The 19234-nt window shown below is 33.3% G+C and overlaps 1 protein-coding gene across 1 annotated transcript in view; it reads right to left on the bottom strand.

Annotated features, from left to right (window-relative positions):
- The window catches only part of LOC124178533 (glutamate receptor ionotropic, NMDA 2B), a 2057245-nt gene that overhangs the window by 384137 nt on the left and 1653874 nt on the right, over positions 1–19234 (bottom strand). Inside the window, exon 16 of the mRNA XM_046561964.1 lies at positions 7082–7275. Within this exon, the coding sequence (XP_046417920.1) occupies positions 7082–7275 (194 nt within the window). The remainder of the gene's footprint in view (positions 1–7081; positions 7276–19234) is intronic.

Here is a 19234-nt window from a genome sequence, read left to right as displayed (position 1 = left end):
TTTTTCAGTGTCGCCTCTTGAGTAGGTCGCAAATTACCGAAATGGAGTGTTTGAATTAGCGAATAACGTTTTTGAGGATTTCGAGAAAGTTTCAGTTCGGATGCGTTGGGATGGTGCTTACTTGAGCTTACGTTTAGTCGCGCAATTAGTTGAGTTTACGTTTAGTTAAAATTGTGTTTAGTCGAGTTGCACGAAATTGAGATTAAGTTTAGTTGAGATTGCGTTCAGTTGAGATTGTAATGATTAAAATATACCACGGGTAAAGTCAAATCAAAGATCGAGGGGGGTGTGGCTCATGAAGTAATGACGTGTTATACACTGCGACTAATCCCACTTTTCTTCTGGAAGACGGAACTCAAGTCTCACTTTCGAACGGTCCATTGTCGAAACATCAGGTGTTAAATTGAACCACTATAGTTGTGCAGTATCCCGTCAGCAAGTTGAATTTCGAAATTATATCGGCAGATAAAGCTTCAAAAAATGGAATCAAACAAGATAACCTCCCCGGCATGTCCCTATTAACTACCTGCCGCGGAACAATGATTGGAGATTAAAAGAGAAGCAATCTGTAAACAAAAAAGATACTTTGCAATGGTAGACACTATTCGCAAACATTATTCATTAATACAATGACACTGATGAGAAAAGACGATTTGATTTTAAAATTTTAACCCTCTATACACCTGTCGTCCATACCTTGTGTATAGAATGAGCGAATGACTGAATAGAGGGATGAATGCATATTTGACATGCTTTTAGCTATTGGTCTCAATGAGAGAATAAAAATAAGGAAGATAAATATTCATAATTTTTAGGGCAGACAAATAAAAATAGTTTTAAAAATCAATTTCAATAAATGCTAGGCAATACAAGATTGCGTTTAGTTGAGATTGCGTTTTCGTTGAGTATATTTAGGTAGCGGTTGAAATAAGAAGTTCGTGTTGTAGAGTTTAAGTTGCGTCTGAATAATGATGGCGTTTAAAAATTTGTTGAGTTGAGTGTCGCACAAGATTGAGCTCATTAGATGTTGTTTAGTTGAGCTAAGTAGAGAATAAAGTTTATCTTAATTCGAGGTGTCAGGTTTTGATTTAAGACAGCTCACGGTAGCGTCGAAGCTCCGAATTGGGTGATATTGAGAACGCCGTCTGTTTGGTATCCCGGCAGCGCACAGTCGAGAAATTAGTTATAGTTTTGGTTTCGAGCAATCATTGCTGTAGCGTTAAAGTTTCTAGTCTTCGAATTGAGAGTTGCGTGTTTGACGTTCGGAAATAGTGAGTTAGATCTTAATTAGGGAGCTGCAAGCTCAGTAGATTAGGAAATAGCGTACTTTACGAATAATTCTCTGTTGTGTGATTTTGGACCGCGAAGAGCGAATTTTTAATAACTTTTTTTGTTTTTGTACCACCGCTATTGTTAAATATATTATTTTATTTCATGAATTATTAAACAGCGAGTTGTAGTCGAGTATCTCTCTGTCTCTCTCTCTCTCTCTCCCCCAAAATTACACCTTCCCTCTCCGCGTTACTGAGCTACCGAGAATATTACCTGAGGTTTAGTGAAGTTAAAGATTTCGAGGCGTGTTGATCACGCCGCCAGGCGCCCCACAGAATCTCGCAATATCTTTTGTAAGATGAAATTTGTTTTCAGCTTTTATTGTGGGCCGCCAAATTATCATGTGTGCTTGAAGTTCTCGGTCACTTCTCCGGGTGGCCGAGGTGCAATGAAAAATCCACGTCACAGTACTCTCACTCGCGTGCGACCTGTCCTCTCTACTTCAAATCTATCCGCTTGCCCGGGTCGCGATTCTAAACAGATTAGCTTTGTATCTCATGTCCTATTAATTATCTATTGTTGCGAAATCATGTCTGTGTATTATCTATGTGTATTATCGCCTTGTGAATCCTCAGTGTCGTTCTGTTCTCTTGCGATACAGGTCCGTATCGCTTTGTAACTTTCTCAATTAAAATATCAAATATTGACAGTGAAACATAATCTATTTCAATCATCATCCCGCTTCCTTGCTGTAGTCAATCATCACTAATTAGCGGATCCTACGTCAATGACCCAGTCTCTATCGTTATATCTCCAAACAGGGATGGTTCAAAGAACGTTTTTCCATAAAAAACCAAAAATCCATTTTTCGGTTATTTTTCACGAAAATTTCACTGAAGTCTCCCCTTAAGTTAGTTCAGTTCAACCGTTCGACATCTCATCCCTGTCGAACAGTACTTCCGCATATGTGAAGCGCGAAGAACTAAAAAAATTACCACCTCAGAAGTCATCTATAATTTGTCCAACTTGAGCCACTAATTTCGAAACAAATTTGCTAAGAAAGAGAAGAAAAACAAATGAAATTCCCTTGTTCACATTATGAGGAATTTATCTCTAAACGAATTAAGTCCTCCACGAACTCAATTAGATCAACGGTGCTACTGAAACCTTACGACACAGCGTCAAAAATAAAGTTCCAAAATAAACAAGTCCAAAGTTTTTACGAAACAGTTGAAATTCACTATTGGAAAACCTCAAATATGAAATAATGTTTCGAGGAAACGTTCCTCAGAATCAAAAATAGAGAAAAAAAGTTTCAAGGTGAAACATGTTTTCGAAACTTCTGATTGCCTTATTTGAATTACATGTTTACAATACTGTGCGTAAGGAAATGGTATAGAGAAATGGCGTGTCTTGATTATTTTCAGCAGATGACTGAAATCGCCCATTTTTATGTTTGAGGTGGGAAAAATAAATTTCTTGTTTGTACTGATCTATTGTGCCTGCCGCATTTGCCTTGTTATGCCGGCACCACGAAATCTCTTCACTTATTGTTAGACAGAAATAATGCTCGGTACGACAATCGTTGAGCCCTTGTAATATCAGACCACCTATGACGCTTTGCTTATATCTTTGACTTATTCCGAATTGTTACGGATAGTATTTACGTAATATGACTGCGTTTGGTAAATTATCACGTCCGTCAGTCTGCCTTTGGCACCCAATAGTCTTCCGTCGGAGAGCTTTTGTCTTCAGAGCCTCATTTTGGACTTAGGCATCTGAGTTCCGAATTTTTTTTTTGGATTTGTTCACAGCACCTAATTTTGTTGACTTAGACTTCAAGTTCGTGAAATTCTGCTCTCGCTACAGCAGTCCAATTCTTGGCGTTGCATGCGCGTCTCCGTCATATATATAGCTGATGCATTTTCCGTTGCGCTTATCTTCAGAGGGCTGAAATATCTTCACCATACCATAAACTTTCATGGCTACGGAAAAGCCACTATGGTAGGGGTGGTAATTCAGCTAATGCTTGTTGTATCACGATTCTCACGATGCTTCAGTTTGTTTTCCCATTCATTGTACACATTCGTTGCAGTAAGGAGACAAAACTTTGAGGTCGACTACCTGGAATAATCACAGAAACTCGACTAATGCTTGAAAACAAAAAATGTAAAACGAACAACTAATAACTATGATGTTGAAGTTGAAAATTACTATGGGACAAGTGGACCACCCAAACTCTATTGAAGCAAGAATGAAAACCGCATTGTAAGTTCGGGGTTTGACAAAAGAATGTCCAGCATGCCACAAATTGTAGCCAGACTCTCCAAGGCTTGATCAATATAACGCAGTGCTAATATGACGTGTCTATTTATTCTGAACACATTGCATGTATCGTTAATCGTTGGACCAGCCCACCGACATACGCTGCCAAAAGTGGTTCGCCAAATGTCCCTTGATTCTGGCGCCAATCTGCACGACTAGTGGCGCTAGTAGTTGTCTGACAAGTTTGCGCGCGGTCAACGAGGGCAGCGAGCGTGTCAGAAGTCTACCAGCGCCGCGTAGAGGAACTAAAAAACGGGGACAAAACGCGTACAATTTTTTAGTATACGAGCAGTGGTGAGTGTCAGGGGGCTGCGTTGGACTACTCTTGAAAGTTTTCAGTCGCATACCGTTCTCACATGCGAGTCTCGCTAAGAGATTGAGATAATTGTCAGCTTTGAGTTAGCCGCTTTTTTTCATCAAAATTAGGGGCTTTCATATCATTCGGTTGAGACTGGTAAAGGGTCTTCGTCCTTTTTTGTAAATGGCCAACTGACTCTTTTAAGTCTACACCGAAACTCTATTTTCTCCATTATGAACTTCCCATTAACGGACCACCGGTCTTGGTAAATATTTGTAAATAGATCTGCAAAACAGTGAGAAAAAAATTCCAGCACACGTGCGAGCTGGAAAAAGCTCATTTGGTGTATCACTGATATGATTTATATACTTACTTTGATGTTATTTTGCGGGATTCCGTGAATATCTTGAAACATTGTCACTTTATGTTGACAAAAATAAATGACAGTGATGCACTGGATATTTAGTACGATAAATCGCTGATTTTTTACTGCTGAGAAGTACTGTTTGATTTTATGAAATTCAGAACAAGTTTAGACTACCGGTCCGTTGACGGGATATCTAAGGCCAACGCCCACTGTTGCGGATCCGATCCGATCCGATTCAATCCAGTCCGATCCACTCCACGTAGAACGGGTCCAATCGGTTCTGCACTCTCAGTGTTGCGCAGTAGGACCGTTGGGTGCGAATAGATATAATTCATTATTTCGCTCATTTAAATGAGATCAAAGATTTTTCACGATTAATATTTGCAGCTGATCTCAATAATCGAAGCTGAACCGGTGTATCATTCCATTTCTGAAGGTTTCAGTTGGGAATTAATAAAAATAAAATTCAAATCATGCCAAGTTCAATTTTTTTCAATTCCTATCAATTTGAAATGTTTGAAAACGGAATTCTTCGATTCATTTTCGATTATTCGGATAATTTGCGAATAGTAATCGGAAGAAATCTTGGGTCCCATACAAGTGAGAATTATAGTGGAATGAATGAACTGTAACGTTTTGTGTCTAACGGTCTTGTTACTGCGTTACACTAGAAGTACAGAGCCGGTCAGGCCCGTTTCATGCGGAGCGGATCAGATCAGACCAGATCAGATCTGCAACAGCACGCGTTGACCTTCAAAATGGGTGGAATACTGGTTCGTGAAACATTTGAGTGTAATGAAAGCAACAGCGGTACTCGCACGAAACCGCCGCGCACCGAGGCTCAGTAATGATTATCGAATGTTGGGAGCAGATTTATTTTCGAATAGATACCATACTGACGTAGCCATTCACCACATAAGTGTAATGAGAGTTCGAACCGCTTATCACTTTTGTGTTTAACAAGGACCGGGAAGTCAAGATACAGACTTTTAATGGATAAGTTTGGCATATCAATATCAGAGTATGCTTGATAATTCATTAGACGTATTATGATTGAATAGTTGATAATAGCGTGTCCAATTCAAAGATAAAGATCAGCGATCTGGGATTATCGGTGAGAAGCGTAAATGAATGTGGATAGAAAAGTGTGAGATCATTGTACAGGAAATAAGCGGAAATAATGAGGTATACGCAGGATATGTGAGAGATTGTACATTCTGATGAAATAAATGTGTCTAAAAATTTCTGTAATAAGAAAAAATCGTATTTCAAAGATATATTGTAGCCACTTTCAAATCATTTAGAATAAGGTATTCAAGTCATTTTGTATTCCGCATTCAAACAATTCGGAAAATTTTGCATTTATCAAAACCAAAATGAATTTTTTCGCAGTTTTTGATGTCATTAAAACCTGCTGTAGACATTACTTTTGTTTTCCAGGTGATCAGCCAAATCACATAACCCATTGGTTTCCTTATTCTACTAACAAGGACGGTATCCCAGCCCGAATTCTCCGATTTCATTTCTTTTGCAATATGTTATAGTAGACTAGAAACTAAGCGACATGTATTTTTGTTATCGGCCATGAAACACTTTAAGGGGGTGAAACCACCCTTCAAAGTGAGGCATGTCAAGGGGCGATTTGGCTGTTTCACCCACAAGAACATAATATATTTTAACCAATCCAACTGGAAAAGTTTTCTCGTAAAGAAAATGAAAAATGTATTTATCTGAAATGGAAAAAAAAAAATTCGGGGGGTGAGCCGGCCTGAATATAATCACATTTATGCAAAACATTGTCAAATTCGAGTCTAAATATCTGAATACAATATACAATGCGTACGAACATGAAAGAAATGTGACATATAACTGGATTTCCTCGAAAACAAATGATGAAAGGGTAACTACTCCTGAACGCTTTTTTTTGCGTTTACTCGAGAAAATGGTCAAATTCAAGTCTTATATTGTAATATTCTACTCTAGAGCGTTTGAAAATTCAAACTTATTATTTTCATTTTCTTATAGTTTAAGGTTTTATTGTAAACTATCTCTTCAAGAGTAATTTATCGCAGCATAATACAAATAATTCATGTAATCCGTTATCAGCGGCCTCTTTGTCTCGGGACATTGTCTTGGTTCCCGGACATTGTCTGTGTTCCCGATGATCCACTTTTGAGTCTTTCATGATACAGTGAGGAAATGAAAAAACGTTGTCAATTCAGAACATTTTAGAGATAGTTTCGTCCAATATTTATTTTCGAGAAAATCCAAAGATACGTCTTATTTCCTTCACGTTTATACGCATGATATATTTTTCTGGATTTTTAGACTTGAATTTGACAATTTATTACATAAATGTGATTATATTTAGGGGTGGCTTATCCAGCCTTTTTTTTTTCCTTTTTTGAGAACAATAAATTTTTCATTCATTTTCGTGAGAAAAATTTTTCAGTTTTATTGATTCAAAAATATTATGTTCTTGTGGGTGAAACTGCCAAATCGCCTCTTACTATAACATATTACAAAAGAACTCAAATCGGAGAATTCGGACCGGGATACTTTCCTTGCAAGTATCGCACAAATACTAAAGACATCTCTATTGTTAACATTATTCTTCAAATATTACTGTACCAAATTCTACTCGAGCCATAAATACAGTACGAGATATCTCACCACATGTCTATACGGAGTAGATTCGGTAAATCTCACCGCTCAGCACCAGTATAGCCACGCAAATATAACTTTGCTTGTCCTTCTGCTGGCTTTAAGCAGCGAGATTTATCGAATCCATACGGCCTGTATGATTCTTGAAAGCTTACTTGATTTGAGACGGTTTAATTCCATGACTTTCGAGGTCTTTTTCCAATTGACGTATTCGCATTCGTGCCATGTCCAGTTCGTGCTTCACTTTCCAAGTACGAGTATCACAAATTGGATCCCGACAACGGTGATATCTCAGGATGTCTTGTGCCTCGTAGACTGCGCCCCTGAACGTCAGGGACTTTCCCATACTCTAGAATTCATACAGAACGTATTTATTATATTTCAGAATCAAACATTCAAGGGAAGACTACCAGTTTGACTTTTCTTTCAATAACTAATTCTTCTGTAAGTCAGTGCAAAAAGTGTATTCAATATAAGCTGGACGGCACGTGTCAAATATCGTAAAAGAAAGATCTCAACTCCCGTCACATGTTAATTTTTATACAGAATTTTATACTTTTTTCTAAATTGAAATGAGGTTTCGTTTAGCTTGATTAATCAAGGAAAACTTCTCACATTATACATATCACACGAAAGCATTGATGTCAATATGAGTCAAGCAGCGTAACGATTTATTTTTTGTTCTGTTGGGATTCTATTTTTGATGTATATTCTGAATAACAACGCTGGAACTAACACCCAAGGTTAGCAACGAAGTATTCCCAGTGAATACACTTGTTCCATTAACAGTGCGGGTATACTACCATGTAATATCAATACAATATTGCACTTGTGATGTTACTGTGACGTAAAATTGGTATGAATGTACCTAAAGCATATTGCGCTCATCCAATTAAATTCTGGTATCACCAGAAACGTGGTTATCGCGCCCTCACAGTGTTGCCGGTATGCACAGAATTAGGATACGTACTATCTGGTTAAATACCACGTAGTGATTTGTCTCTGAGTTTCAATTCTAGAAATCGATGTCCCTCTTCATCATTACGTAGGGAAACAAGGAAATAGTTTCGCGATGTGATCGGCGATGTTTATTCACCTCGTATTCAGCGGTTCAGGTAAACGAATTTCAGTAACATCGCTATCATACCGGGGCATTAGCGATCATATTGTGAATTTACAATTCGGAGAATTTCATTGATTTCGGGAAAATATGAACTTTGGTATATCGTATTCACAAAAGTAATACGTCAAACGATATCTAACAATAAGTAATTTGTAATTCTGATTTTCGAGCATTAAGCCAGGTGATGTCTGGTGGCAATGCGTCTTATTAACGATTTATGTTTTGTGCATTTTATTGGAAATTAGTTGTATCAAAAAATACCAAAAGATCCTGTCTGATAATAATAGCTTGTAATATTTTCAGGTACGAAATAATTCATTGTTAAAGCGGGATTAAATTTGTCAGCCATGGAAGCATGTGGGTAAATTCCTAATTACGTGATATTTGAATATTACAATATTTTAACATGGATTCAATGATAAAATTCGTTTTTCTTTACAGCAGGTTCGAAGTTTAAACTTTGATTAACACGAGGAAAATTATGCCTCACCTGATGGTCGAAACGTTCAGGTGGCAAGGATCCTGGTTTCTCGGGCAGTGCAATCATTACCCAGTGAACACATGACCTCCATATGACGTCATAGATAGGTCACATAAAGATCATCGACATTTTACATAGATATGACATAAAAATGACTTTATTGATGACTCTGATATGATGTCATGTAGTATGACATCATTATGACATAGTTCTGACCTAAAATTTGACTTTTATATGACGTCATGATTGTGACTTAAATATTACGTAAATATTATGTCTTATCCCTATCATATGTGTGACATCACATCAAAGTCATAAATTTATATATTATTTAAGTAAGAAATAAATCATACAATTACATAAATTACAAGTCATATTCTGACGTCAAAAGGACATCATAATACCGTAATATTCTTACGTAAGAAACAACTCATACTTTTACGTAAAATTGATGTACGATGAACGTCATACTTAAGCATCAGCTTCCGGTCATTCTTTTACATACGAGTGACATAATACTAATGTCACGGCGGTATAAAAAAAAACGATCAACGATACTTTTCTATTTATGTTCTATGTTGTATCATGTATTGATTTAATAATTCATAAGTGGAATTTCATATGACATTTCTTAATTTTTACTTTTATATTTAGTGTCCAAATTTAACTTACCGCAAATTCTCTTTAAATGCAAACATTAAATATACTTTTAACATTGAAAATATTAGGATATTGTCATAAATATAATATATAAACTAATTTCAAAATTAATTATTATATTGTAATAGAGGTACAGTAACAAAATAATCACTATTTATAAATGAAAAATATAAATATTTTGACTCTACAAGGTCTGTTGTAACAGTTTTTAATTTAGGATTGATACTTTTTTTTACCAAATAAATATTCAATTGTTTAGAGTTACAGGGTTTTACAAATAGCGATTCAAATTGAAAAAAATATTCGCCTTTTATTGTTACTTGATCATTGGTATCATTCATGCGCTTAATCAATAAAATATTATTATTAGACAATAAACAGCAATTTTCATTTTTTTTTTAACTCAAAGTGAAGCCTTTAAACTCTAAAGAATTAATTTTACCATTATCTGATTTTTTAATCACTGGATATGATGGGAAAGTATGTTTCTTTAGTGGCAAATCATCTTCTTCATGAACACGGTTAACTACCTGTTCTAAAGGTTTTGGTGCATCCTTAACTTTACTTTTGATGTTTGACATAAAATTTTCAAACTTAAAAGTACTAAAATCATCTAACGGCCCAAATTTTTTGCAATCCTTGGCAAGATGTACTAAATTATGTACATTGTACGATATTGAATTCTGACCGTAAAAATTTTTATGCTCATCAACGAACCACCTTAACAATTCATCAGCATAATCGTTATACACTAGGTATCTTTGAGGATCACATAAAATTCTTACAGCAACACTTAGAGCCATAAAGTGATTATAATATCGTGATCTCAATATATTTTTTTAATATGATTGGACCTGTATATAATAAAAACTGACGACATTCTGTGGCCTTCCACTTTGCAACGGTATCTAACAGTCTCGGCTGCTGTGCAAATTCAGATGGAATACAAGTTTTGATGGCTTTTAGCGCTTCATCAACATCTTCTTTTTGATTCTTTGTCAGTCGATGTGCCTTGGAACCATTAGCCAAACGAATTACATATCGTTTTGCTACACCCAAGCATACTAAATGCTGATAATCTAGTGGAATTTGAGATACCATCACAAAATCTAAATCAAGCAGTAAAGATTCACCCAAGTGATGTTCTTCTTGCAGTTGATTTTTGAATGATTCGTCTGTACGAAGCGGACTATTAATCTCTGGAAAATAAACATAGTTTCCCCATTCTCCTTGTTGGATACATTTGGAACAACCAAAGTACCCACTATGAGATTTGGTTAAAGTTAAATATGCTCTAGCTGGAGCATCACAAATTATACCACTGAGTCGTACATTTATAGTCCTGTCATTGATTTTCAAACCTTCATTTTGTATATCTTTCATGTCGTCAACGAAAGGATTTATATATACATTAAAATCATTTGGCTTAGAGTGACCGTGGAAAAGTCCCACTAAGAATCGTTCAGTATAAAAGTCATCCTGAATTGCAGCCAGCAAAGGCCAAAATTGACTGCTAGACGACTTACTGAAAGACATCCCATCACAATTCAGTTGAATCAAAATAGTTGTAGGGCAAACATTATAGTATTTATTCAGTGAGCGAATTAATCCATGGGCGATTCCAAAATGGAAATAAGAATCCCCATTGCCATGAATAATCTTTCCTGTCATATCACGAGGAGTTTTCATCAAAGTACGAACGTCTTTCTTCAGTTCATTTTGGTGTCCGTGGTTACGAAAAATACTTATTAATTTATTAGCAGCTTGTTGCGAAATACTATTTTCAGATAACCAAAACCGCAAATCTTCAGACAATGTCGTCGATGAAGCAGACCCAGTTTCTTTATGAAACTGTACATTTTCTAAAGTTTTCGGCCGTTCAATTTTATCACTTTCTGTGATTTGCTCCATTTGTTTATTTAAATCGTGACTAGATTGGTCACTATTTTGGTCATAAATCTCAAGGTCATTTTCAACATCATCTCGTGAATCATCAGATGTTGCCACTGAAACACTGTGTAAGATCTGTGATGATTGAATTTCCTCTGTTGTACTTTGTGCATCTTGAATGTTTTTTGCAGTCTGAATTTCCTCTTAAATAAGTTGATTGATTCTTCTTTTCGTCATAAATCGTATTGGCTTGTTGGGCATTTTCAATTATATTCAAAATAATGCGTGAGCTGAATATCGTCTGAAATAGAGAAAATAAAATTTTTTTATGACATTGAAGGAAGTAGAGTTAATGTCAGACAATAGAAACAAATTTTTTATTTGAAAAATTATATCGATAATTTGTTTATTCTTTCTCATATGTTAAAATGAAAAAAAAAAATTTTTTAATTATATATTTATTCAAATAAAATCTGAATATTGTCAGATGTCTGCTTATTTTACTTGAAATACTAGTCAGTTTTCTATTGTTATTTTTTAACGTCGATCATCTTTCAAATCAACATACAGACATAAAAACTTTGAAGGATTTTGATAACATGCAATTAAATAAATTACTCCTCATAAAATATGTCAAATCGAAACTCATATAAAAGCCAAAAAATACAATATTACTATTAGGTTAATTTTTGAATTAATAAAAAAATTGGATACTCACTATTAAATATGAAAGTCAAGATCTTTCGTGATTTTTATATAAATGAATACACTCATTTCACAAACAATTTAAATTAAATATTCATTATGAAAACTATTATTTATAAGCAATAAATTAAAATTTTAATGTAATGTATGTATATAAATGTAAACATAAACTATATGTGATTATGAAGGCTCCTTTAGACTTTTTTTGTGCTTAGTTGTTAGGCAGCCATTTTGCGTAATCAACCGTGTAATTTAACAGTGAAAAAACTTTTTTAATCTTTTATAAATATAACTCACTAATAACATCATTACAATTAATTACTATCATAATACTTTGTAATAAAAAATTATTTCTATAGAAGTTTTTATTTAAAATTCGCAGGCACACAATAGGAAAATAAATAAATAAATTTGTGAATATATAAAAAGCGCGGGCCGCGCATTGCGCAGTAATATTGACCTCCCTTCTACTTACTGTTAGCCCACGGCGTGGGCCTCATGCTGATAAATAAAGTGGCGGTGCATTTAGTCCTTGGTCTGCATAAATTTTATAAACAGTGATAAAAAGTGATTATTTTTCAAAAACAAAGTTAATTATATGTTACGTCCAGCATACCACTTCTCTCTATTTTTCCTACTCGCTAACTCTCCCACAGTTCTTACATTAATCTCATGGTCTCTGTCTTGTCCTCTTATCTCTACGTAGTCTCACGCTATTCACTATCGCGCTTACTCATCAAATTCCATTCCCTACTCCTAGCATTGTCACACCTTTTCTGCACCCGTACGTTTCACGTCTCGAGGAACACTCCTATTCTAACTCTGAACAACGTCACATCTAGACTTCTTACACAGCTTCATACAGCACACTTCGTTTTTACCGCCATCTGAGCTTCCTCGATATAAATATATAAGTAATATCTCAAACAAACCCTACGTTATTCAATCCTCATCCTGATTTCCGGTTGTCCTGGAACTTAAAAGCGAAGCCAACCAGTTTACTCTTACCGCTCAGGAGTAACTCTACTCACGGACGTAACATATATTTGAAAAAAAAAAAAAAAAATTTTAAAGATGAGCAAGATGTAAGTATATACTAATACACAACGTTTATCATCAACAGTTACAATAAAGCAAAACCTAACCTAAAATTTTAATAATATTCTTTTAAAACTATTAATTTATTATTTTCAATTTTTAGTACAAGTATAAAGACAACAAAGGATTACGCTCTCGTATCATTCATCACATTTGATACGTATTCAGAAATACCCACGAATTGGCTTTTGTACAATGAAAAGTTCAAAGATAAGATTGCATGTTGGTGGCCGAAGAAAGGGACAAAAAATATTGCCTAAAAGATTAAGAACAGAGAAACACCACCTAAGGACTGGCCAGTTTACGAGATACAAATTTTGAGATATTGCAGTAGGTATTAAAATTATTAATTATACTGAAAGCAACAGATATCTACATCTGTATTTTTTTTTTAATTGTTTACTGATGAAAAAAAAGTCAGATTTCTGTTAGCCTCCGCGTTAGTTGTTGAACTTTGCCATTTATTTATTTACATTTTAAATTCTACAATTGAATAATTAATCTTATAATTATCTGATTAATTAATAAAATTTTTAATTAGTTTGAAACTCAAAAAACTATATATAATTTTTATGATGATCATAGGTACTTTGGAAAGCGCAAGAAAAGCAGCTGAAGACTCGCAGTATGACTTTCAAATATCATCAGCGCCGGAGCCTTGCGGACGGGGACACAGAAAAAGGAAAGTCACTTCGCCGAGATGTTTTAAAAATAAATGGCAAGAACAATAAAATTTATTCCAGTAGTTCCGATGACGACGATCGCCCGGGTAAAAATTTTCAATACATTAAATAATTGGTGCTTCTTTATTTAAAAACTATTGCACATAAATGCATTGTATGTATTGACGTTCATGAATATAAATGGTGTAATTCTATTTTTCAGTTCCTGCATTGCCTCAACTTCCCCAAAACTCCCCATCAAAGAGCCCCAGTCACTTAAAAAGAAATAATCAAGAAGACTCTGGTTCGCAAAGCTCCCATGAAGTTCATGACGATGATTCAGACGGCTCGCTTACTAGGACTATGGATCGTGCGAAGGCACTTTTAAACAATCACAAATTAAAACAGGACGAACCAGGAGCAACAGCTTCAGGAAGTAACGGCGTTAGCGATAAGGACTCAGATGTGCTAGTCAAACACGAGCTCAGAGTTTTTGGAGGTAATATTATCATTTGAATCTTTATTAGCAGTCTACTAACCCTGATTAAAAAAAAATATTGAGACAAAGAAAAAAGTATTGAAAAGTATTGGTTTTCTTGTCAATCCAATAGTTTTTAATTCAATACTTTTTTCTTTGTTTCAATACTTTTTTTATATTCAGGGAAGTGAATGGATGATTAAAATGATGAAATTGTTTTATTTTCACGGCATTATTATTATTATTATTATTATTATTATTTTGATTTCAGTAAAATTAGATACTTGTGTTTTTTTACTGGGTAAACTACTAACAGAAGTAAAGGACTTGAAGCAAAGGAATGTTCTTAACAACAATGGGAATTCTAGTTTGGACTCTGCTATTTCTGCTGAAGTAGAATCCCATTTGAAACTTGATACTCAAGAAAGGGTGGCAGCCTTTGAAGTACGACTAAAATCTTGCAAGACGTTCGAAGATGAATTCGTGAGTTATTTATAATTACATTAATCAATTAGGTTGAAAAATTTTAATCTCAACATTTGAAAAATTTTCATACTTTTGCGACTTTATCTACTTTTTGATCATTAAAAATTGAATTTATAATCAACATAAATTGTTTCGAAGTACATATGCACTCATTTTTTAAACTTTATTGAACATAAAATTTTATAAAGGTAAACATTTTTGAAAAACTGTCATTTAAAATATTTATTCTCAATTGCATGCCTTAAGCGCGAATGCGCGTAGGCATATTTCTGGGGCCTGAAAATCAAATTTTCTATTTCTTCTATTATAAAATTACTTCAATTGATGAAAATACTGACTGCTGCAAGATAATAATCTGATTATATAAATTTCAAGAAAAACATACATCTTTTAATTAATACATTAAATTTGAATTTTTATGGCTTTCCAAATTGATACTGATTTAATAACTGACAATCCGTTAAAAAAAAAATTAGCTTTAATTAGAATAATTAACGACTAAAAAAATAATTTGAAGGATTGATTTAATAATTTTACTGAAACTTAAAAATTTTTCCATTGTAATAATTAATCATCATATAATCTGAAAATTTTAAATATTTATTTTTTCCTATATCCTATTCAAGAAGGAAAAATAAATCAAAAAAAACTTATTCCAATATTTTATGGTCAAGAATAGGTATTGCTGCAATTTTAACGTTTGTATATTTCAACATGAACATTATTCATAATTTTTTGTACAAAAATATATTCTCTAATATTTTAAAAACCCACGATGCTGAAATTAACAGATATTTGAGAATTTCTTAAATTAATAAAAAAATTAACTATTAAAAAAGTTCCATCAATTAATATTAATAAAAAAATATAGAAACAAATGTTTAAAAATATTTTTTGAGTGATATATTACTACATTAATAAGTACGGGAAATTGACAAATTTTTGTTGATATATAATCTCATTTTTGTAACTATTGGTCATTTTCTTTTTATTACATTATCGCGTACTAAATTTTTATCTAGGTTCGGAAAATCAAACAAATTGGAGGAGCTAATGGTAAAGATGTCACTGAAAGAGCATTAGCTTTTATATTTTCCGACAAATTTGCATAGGAAAACACCTGGGAAGGTAAAATAACCAAGTACAAAGTGAACGGATTGAAAGTGATTGACATTTGTGAAAGTAAGAAATGATTTTAATCTACAAATTTTAACAACAAAGCGGCAAAATATTTATACAACAATTATATTTCAGAAGTTATTCTTTAAAAGTTTCCGACGTGGGACAAAGCTGAATTCGGCAAAGCCGGAACCAATTGGTTTAGGCTTGGCAATCAAAGAGCAGGAGAACAAGCGAAACAGGTCATCAAAAAAACTATACTGATGGATAAAAAAATTCAGAGCAAATAATGCGTAAATTAAAAAAATTCACGTAAATATTCATATTTTATATCATTTATGTGTTGTCTTATAATCTAAAAAATGAAAAATGACAATTACCGACAGATTCTAAAAAAAATGACGTGCGTTGACTGCACGAAAATCTGTAATTGTCATTGTCACCTTTTGGATTTTTTTATTATTATTTGAAGGAAAAAGAGATTATAATAATTACCAAATTTTATCAGAATAAGTCAAAATTTAAGTTGCGCAATCTCATTTAAAAAATTGAAATTCGTGAGCTAGTTTGCAATTCAAAAAGTGAAAATGAACAATTACTATCTGGATTAACAATAGGTATCAATGTTTAATAACTATGTTAGAATGTGTAATTGTTATTTTCACTTTTTGAATCTTTTTCATTATTATTTAAAAAAAAAAACTGATAATTGAAAAATTTTATTATAAGTTGTAAGCTGCGCAATACTATTTGATAGTTTTAATGTTTATCCGCTAGTTTTTAACTTAAAAAGTGAACATAGATAATTACAGACTTAGATTCCAAAAAAATGATGTGCGTTGGCTACACGAAAATCTGTAATTGTCATTTTCACCTTTTGGATTTTTTTTTTATTATTATTTAAAGAAAAAAGAGATTATAATAATTACCAAATTTTATCGGAATAAGTCAAAGTTTAAGTTGCGCAATCTCATTTATAAAATTGAGATTCGTGAGCTAGTTTGCAATTTAAAAAGTGAAAATGAACAATTACTATCTGGATTAACAATAGGTATCAATGTTTAATAACTATATCAGAATGTGTAATTGTCATTTTCACTTTTTGAATCGTTTTCATTATTATTTAAAAAAAGACTATAATAATTAAAAATTTTCATTATGATAAGTTGTAAGTTGCGCAATACTATTTGATAATTTAAATGTTTTTTCGCTAGTCTTTAACTCAAAAAGTGAACATAGATAATTGCAGACTTTGATTACAATAAGTATTAAAGTGCATTGACTGCATTAGAATCTGTAATCGTCATTTTCACTTTTCAGGTTTTTTCTAGTATTAAAAAAATCATTGATAGTTATTATTATTATTGTCAATTAATATAAGTAGATTTTGTGAGCGCAATACTATTCTGAAATTTAAGCTTCGTCTGTTTATTTATACTCAAAAAAAAAGACAATTTCAAATTCTTTGATTACATGCATCGAACTACAACGTATTTACATTACAGGCCTGTAATTGTATTTTTTACTGTTATCATTTTCGTTAAATGATAAAAGAAAGATTGATAATTCTTATTTGTCAACATTCAAACTTGAATTATTAAAAAAGTGCAGTACTACCAAAAATGAAGATAATAAATTATTTTTTCATTTCGAGTTAAACAGGTGGTTAAATTTTTTAACTCATATTTTTTACAACTACAAATTATTAGTCATTTTTCTAATCATGTGAATTATTTCTTATGTCAGTTGAATATTACATTATTGTAAGCATTCTCAAATACTTTTTATCACTATGACATCAGAGTTATGTCATCGAGACGTCAGGTAATTTATAATCATGTCAGCCAGACGTCACAATTTTGTAAGCAACTTTACATCACTATTTTACCTCAAATTTAAGTCATCTTGACGTCAGCTAAATAACAAGTACGTCAGCTGGACGTCATATTTTTGTAAGCTTCCGGTACCGACTTTACTTCTCTTTGACATCAGAGTTATGTCATTTTGACGTCAGTTAAGTCATAGTGATGTCAATTGGAGGTCATATTTACGTCATTTATCTTACGTAAGAATCTTACGTCAAGAAGTGGGAAATTATGTGTCATATGTAACTCATATATGACTCACATCTTACGTAAATCATGACGTGACATGACGTCATTCTGACATCAGTTTGACATAATTGTGTTCACTGGGTACAACCATCGAACCTGGTTGTTCCGTCAGACATAAGGTGCCAGAGCGAATTTCATCAGGCCATCGCCACCTTCTCAACATCAGTTGAGGCAAAATTGAAGAGCGGGATGTACTACAGATAATAATGGCTGAATATCCTATGATTTTACTTTTATCGAGCCAATAGCGATAAGTTCGTTACTTAACCGTTGCCGCCAATTTATTCTACCGAGGAATGATTCTGTGCACCATTGTAATTTAAGCATTATTATTGACCAGCATTGTTTTTCAAAGTTTATACTATTTAATTTGGTATCTTATTTTAAAGCTTACTTTTACTCTCTTTGGCATTAAAGGGCATAGCCGGATAAGCAGGTCGAATCGGCCCCCGCTGAATTTTTTGTCGGTACTTCAGGGATCAATTTAGACCCAAATGAAAATAATTCAGTGAAAATTTTAGCTATTAATCTTAAACGGTTTCCGAGTAATTGAAAAAAAACCTATTTTTTCGTATTTATTTTTTTTTTAATAGTGTTACGTGGGGGTGAGGGTGTACTGAGCGGTGGTAGTTAATGATTAATTGAATAATCTAGCTCCCACGTAACGACAATGAATAATAATTAAAACTAAGAGAAAGACTTACCTTTCGATAAGCCGGTAATTTGTAGGATCGTGTTGCTATAGACCTGTACAGGTCTGTGAGGTTTGTTTAAATTGATGAGGCAATTACAATAATAAAAATAGGAAGAAGGTCGTTCAAAATAAATGATTGATATAATTTGACTGGTAAAAGATGAAATATATTCTATTCCAATTTGGTTATCGAAATGTTTGGTAACAATCAATGGTGATGAATATATATATATGCCGAAAATAACAATTTATGAAGTATTCGAGTTTATAAAAATCATGTGTTGTTCTATTCTAATGGATATTATTATTTGGTACCAGGAACATCTATTCTGAACGATGGTTATAACTAGCTGGTCGTGAATATTGTATTGTATCTCTCTTTTTAGATCATCTTAAATCGATTATATGTATATTTTTGTTAAGTCTTATTCGTTAGTTCTTGGAAACAATAAGTACAATTTAATTGGGGGTAGTGAAGCTAGCCACCAATTCTAGACTTGGTTTGTGTGAATTTACTGAAGTAGTTTTTGATTATCAAGGTGAAACAAGAATTCGTCTAATTTCGAAGATTAACACTCGGATTGACTTAGCTTTTTGGTGAATCGGTCGACGAGATTGAGAGCCGTCGGATCGTGTCGGTCTGCGTCGGTAGAATGCTGGACCAGGGGCCTCACCTCAAATTTGGAAGAGTTGATGAATCGAATGATGTTGAACGTTGGTCACTAAGTCTTTGAATTTAGAATGATATCTTGTTATCGAAAGTTTGAAAGTGTCTGTTTTCTGATTTTGATGATGAGT

The sequence above is a fragment of the Neodiprion fabricii genome, chromosome 3 (assembly GCF_021155785.1).
Source record: "Neodiprion fabricii isolate iyNeoFabr1 chromosome 3, iyNeoFabr1.1, whole genome shotgun sequence".
Lineage (NCBI taxonomy): Eukaryota > Metazoa > Arthropoda > Insecta > Hymenoptera > Diprionidae > Neodiprion > Neodiprion fabricii.
This window is presented reverse-complemented; position numbering and strand designations above follow the sequence as displayed.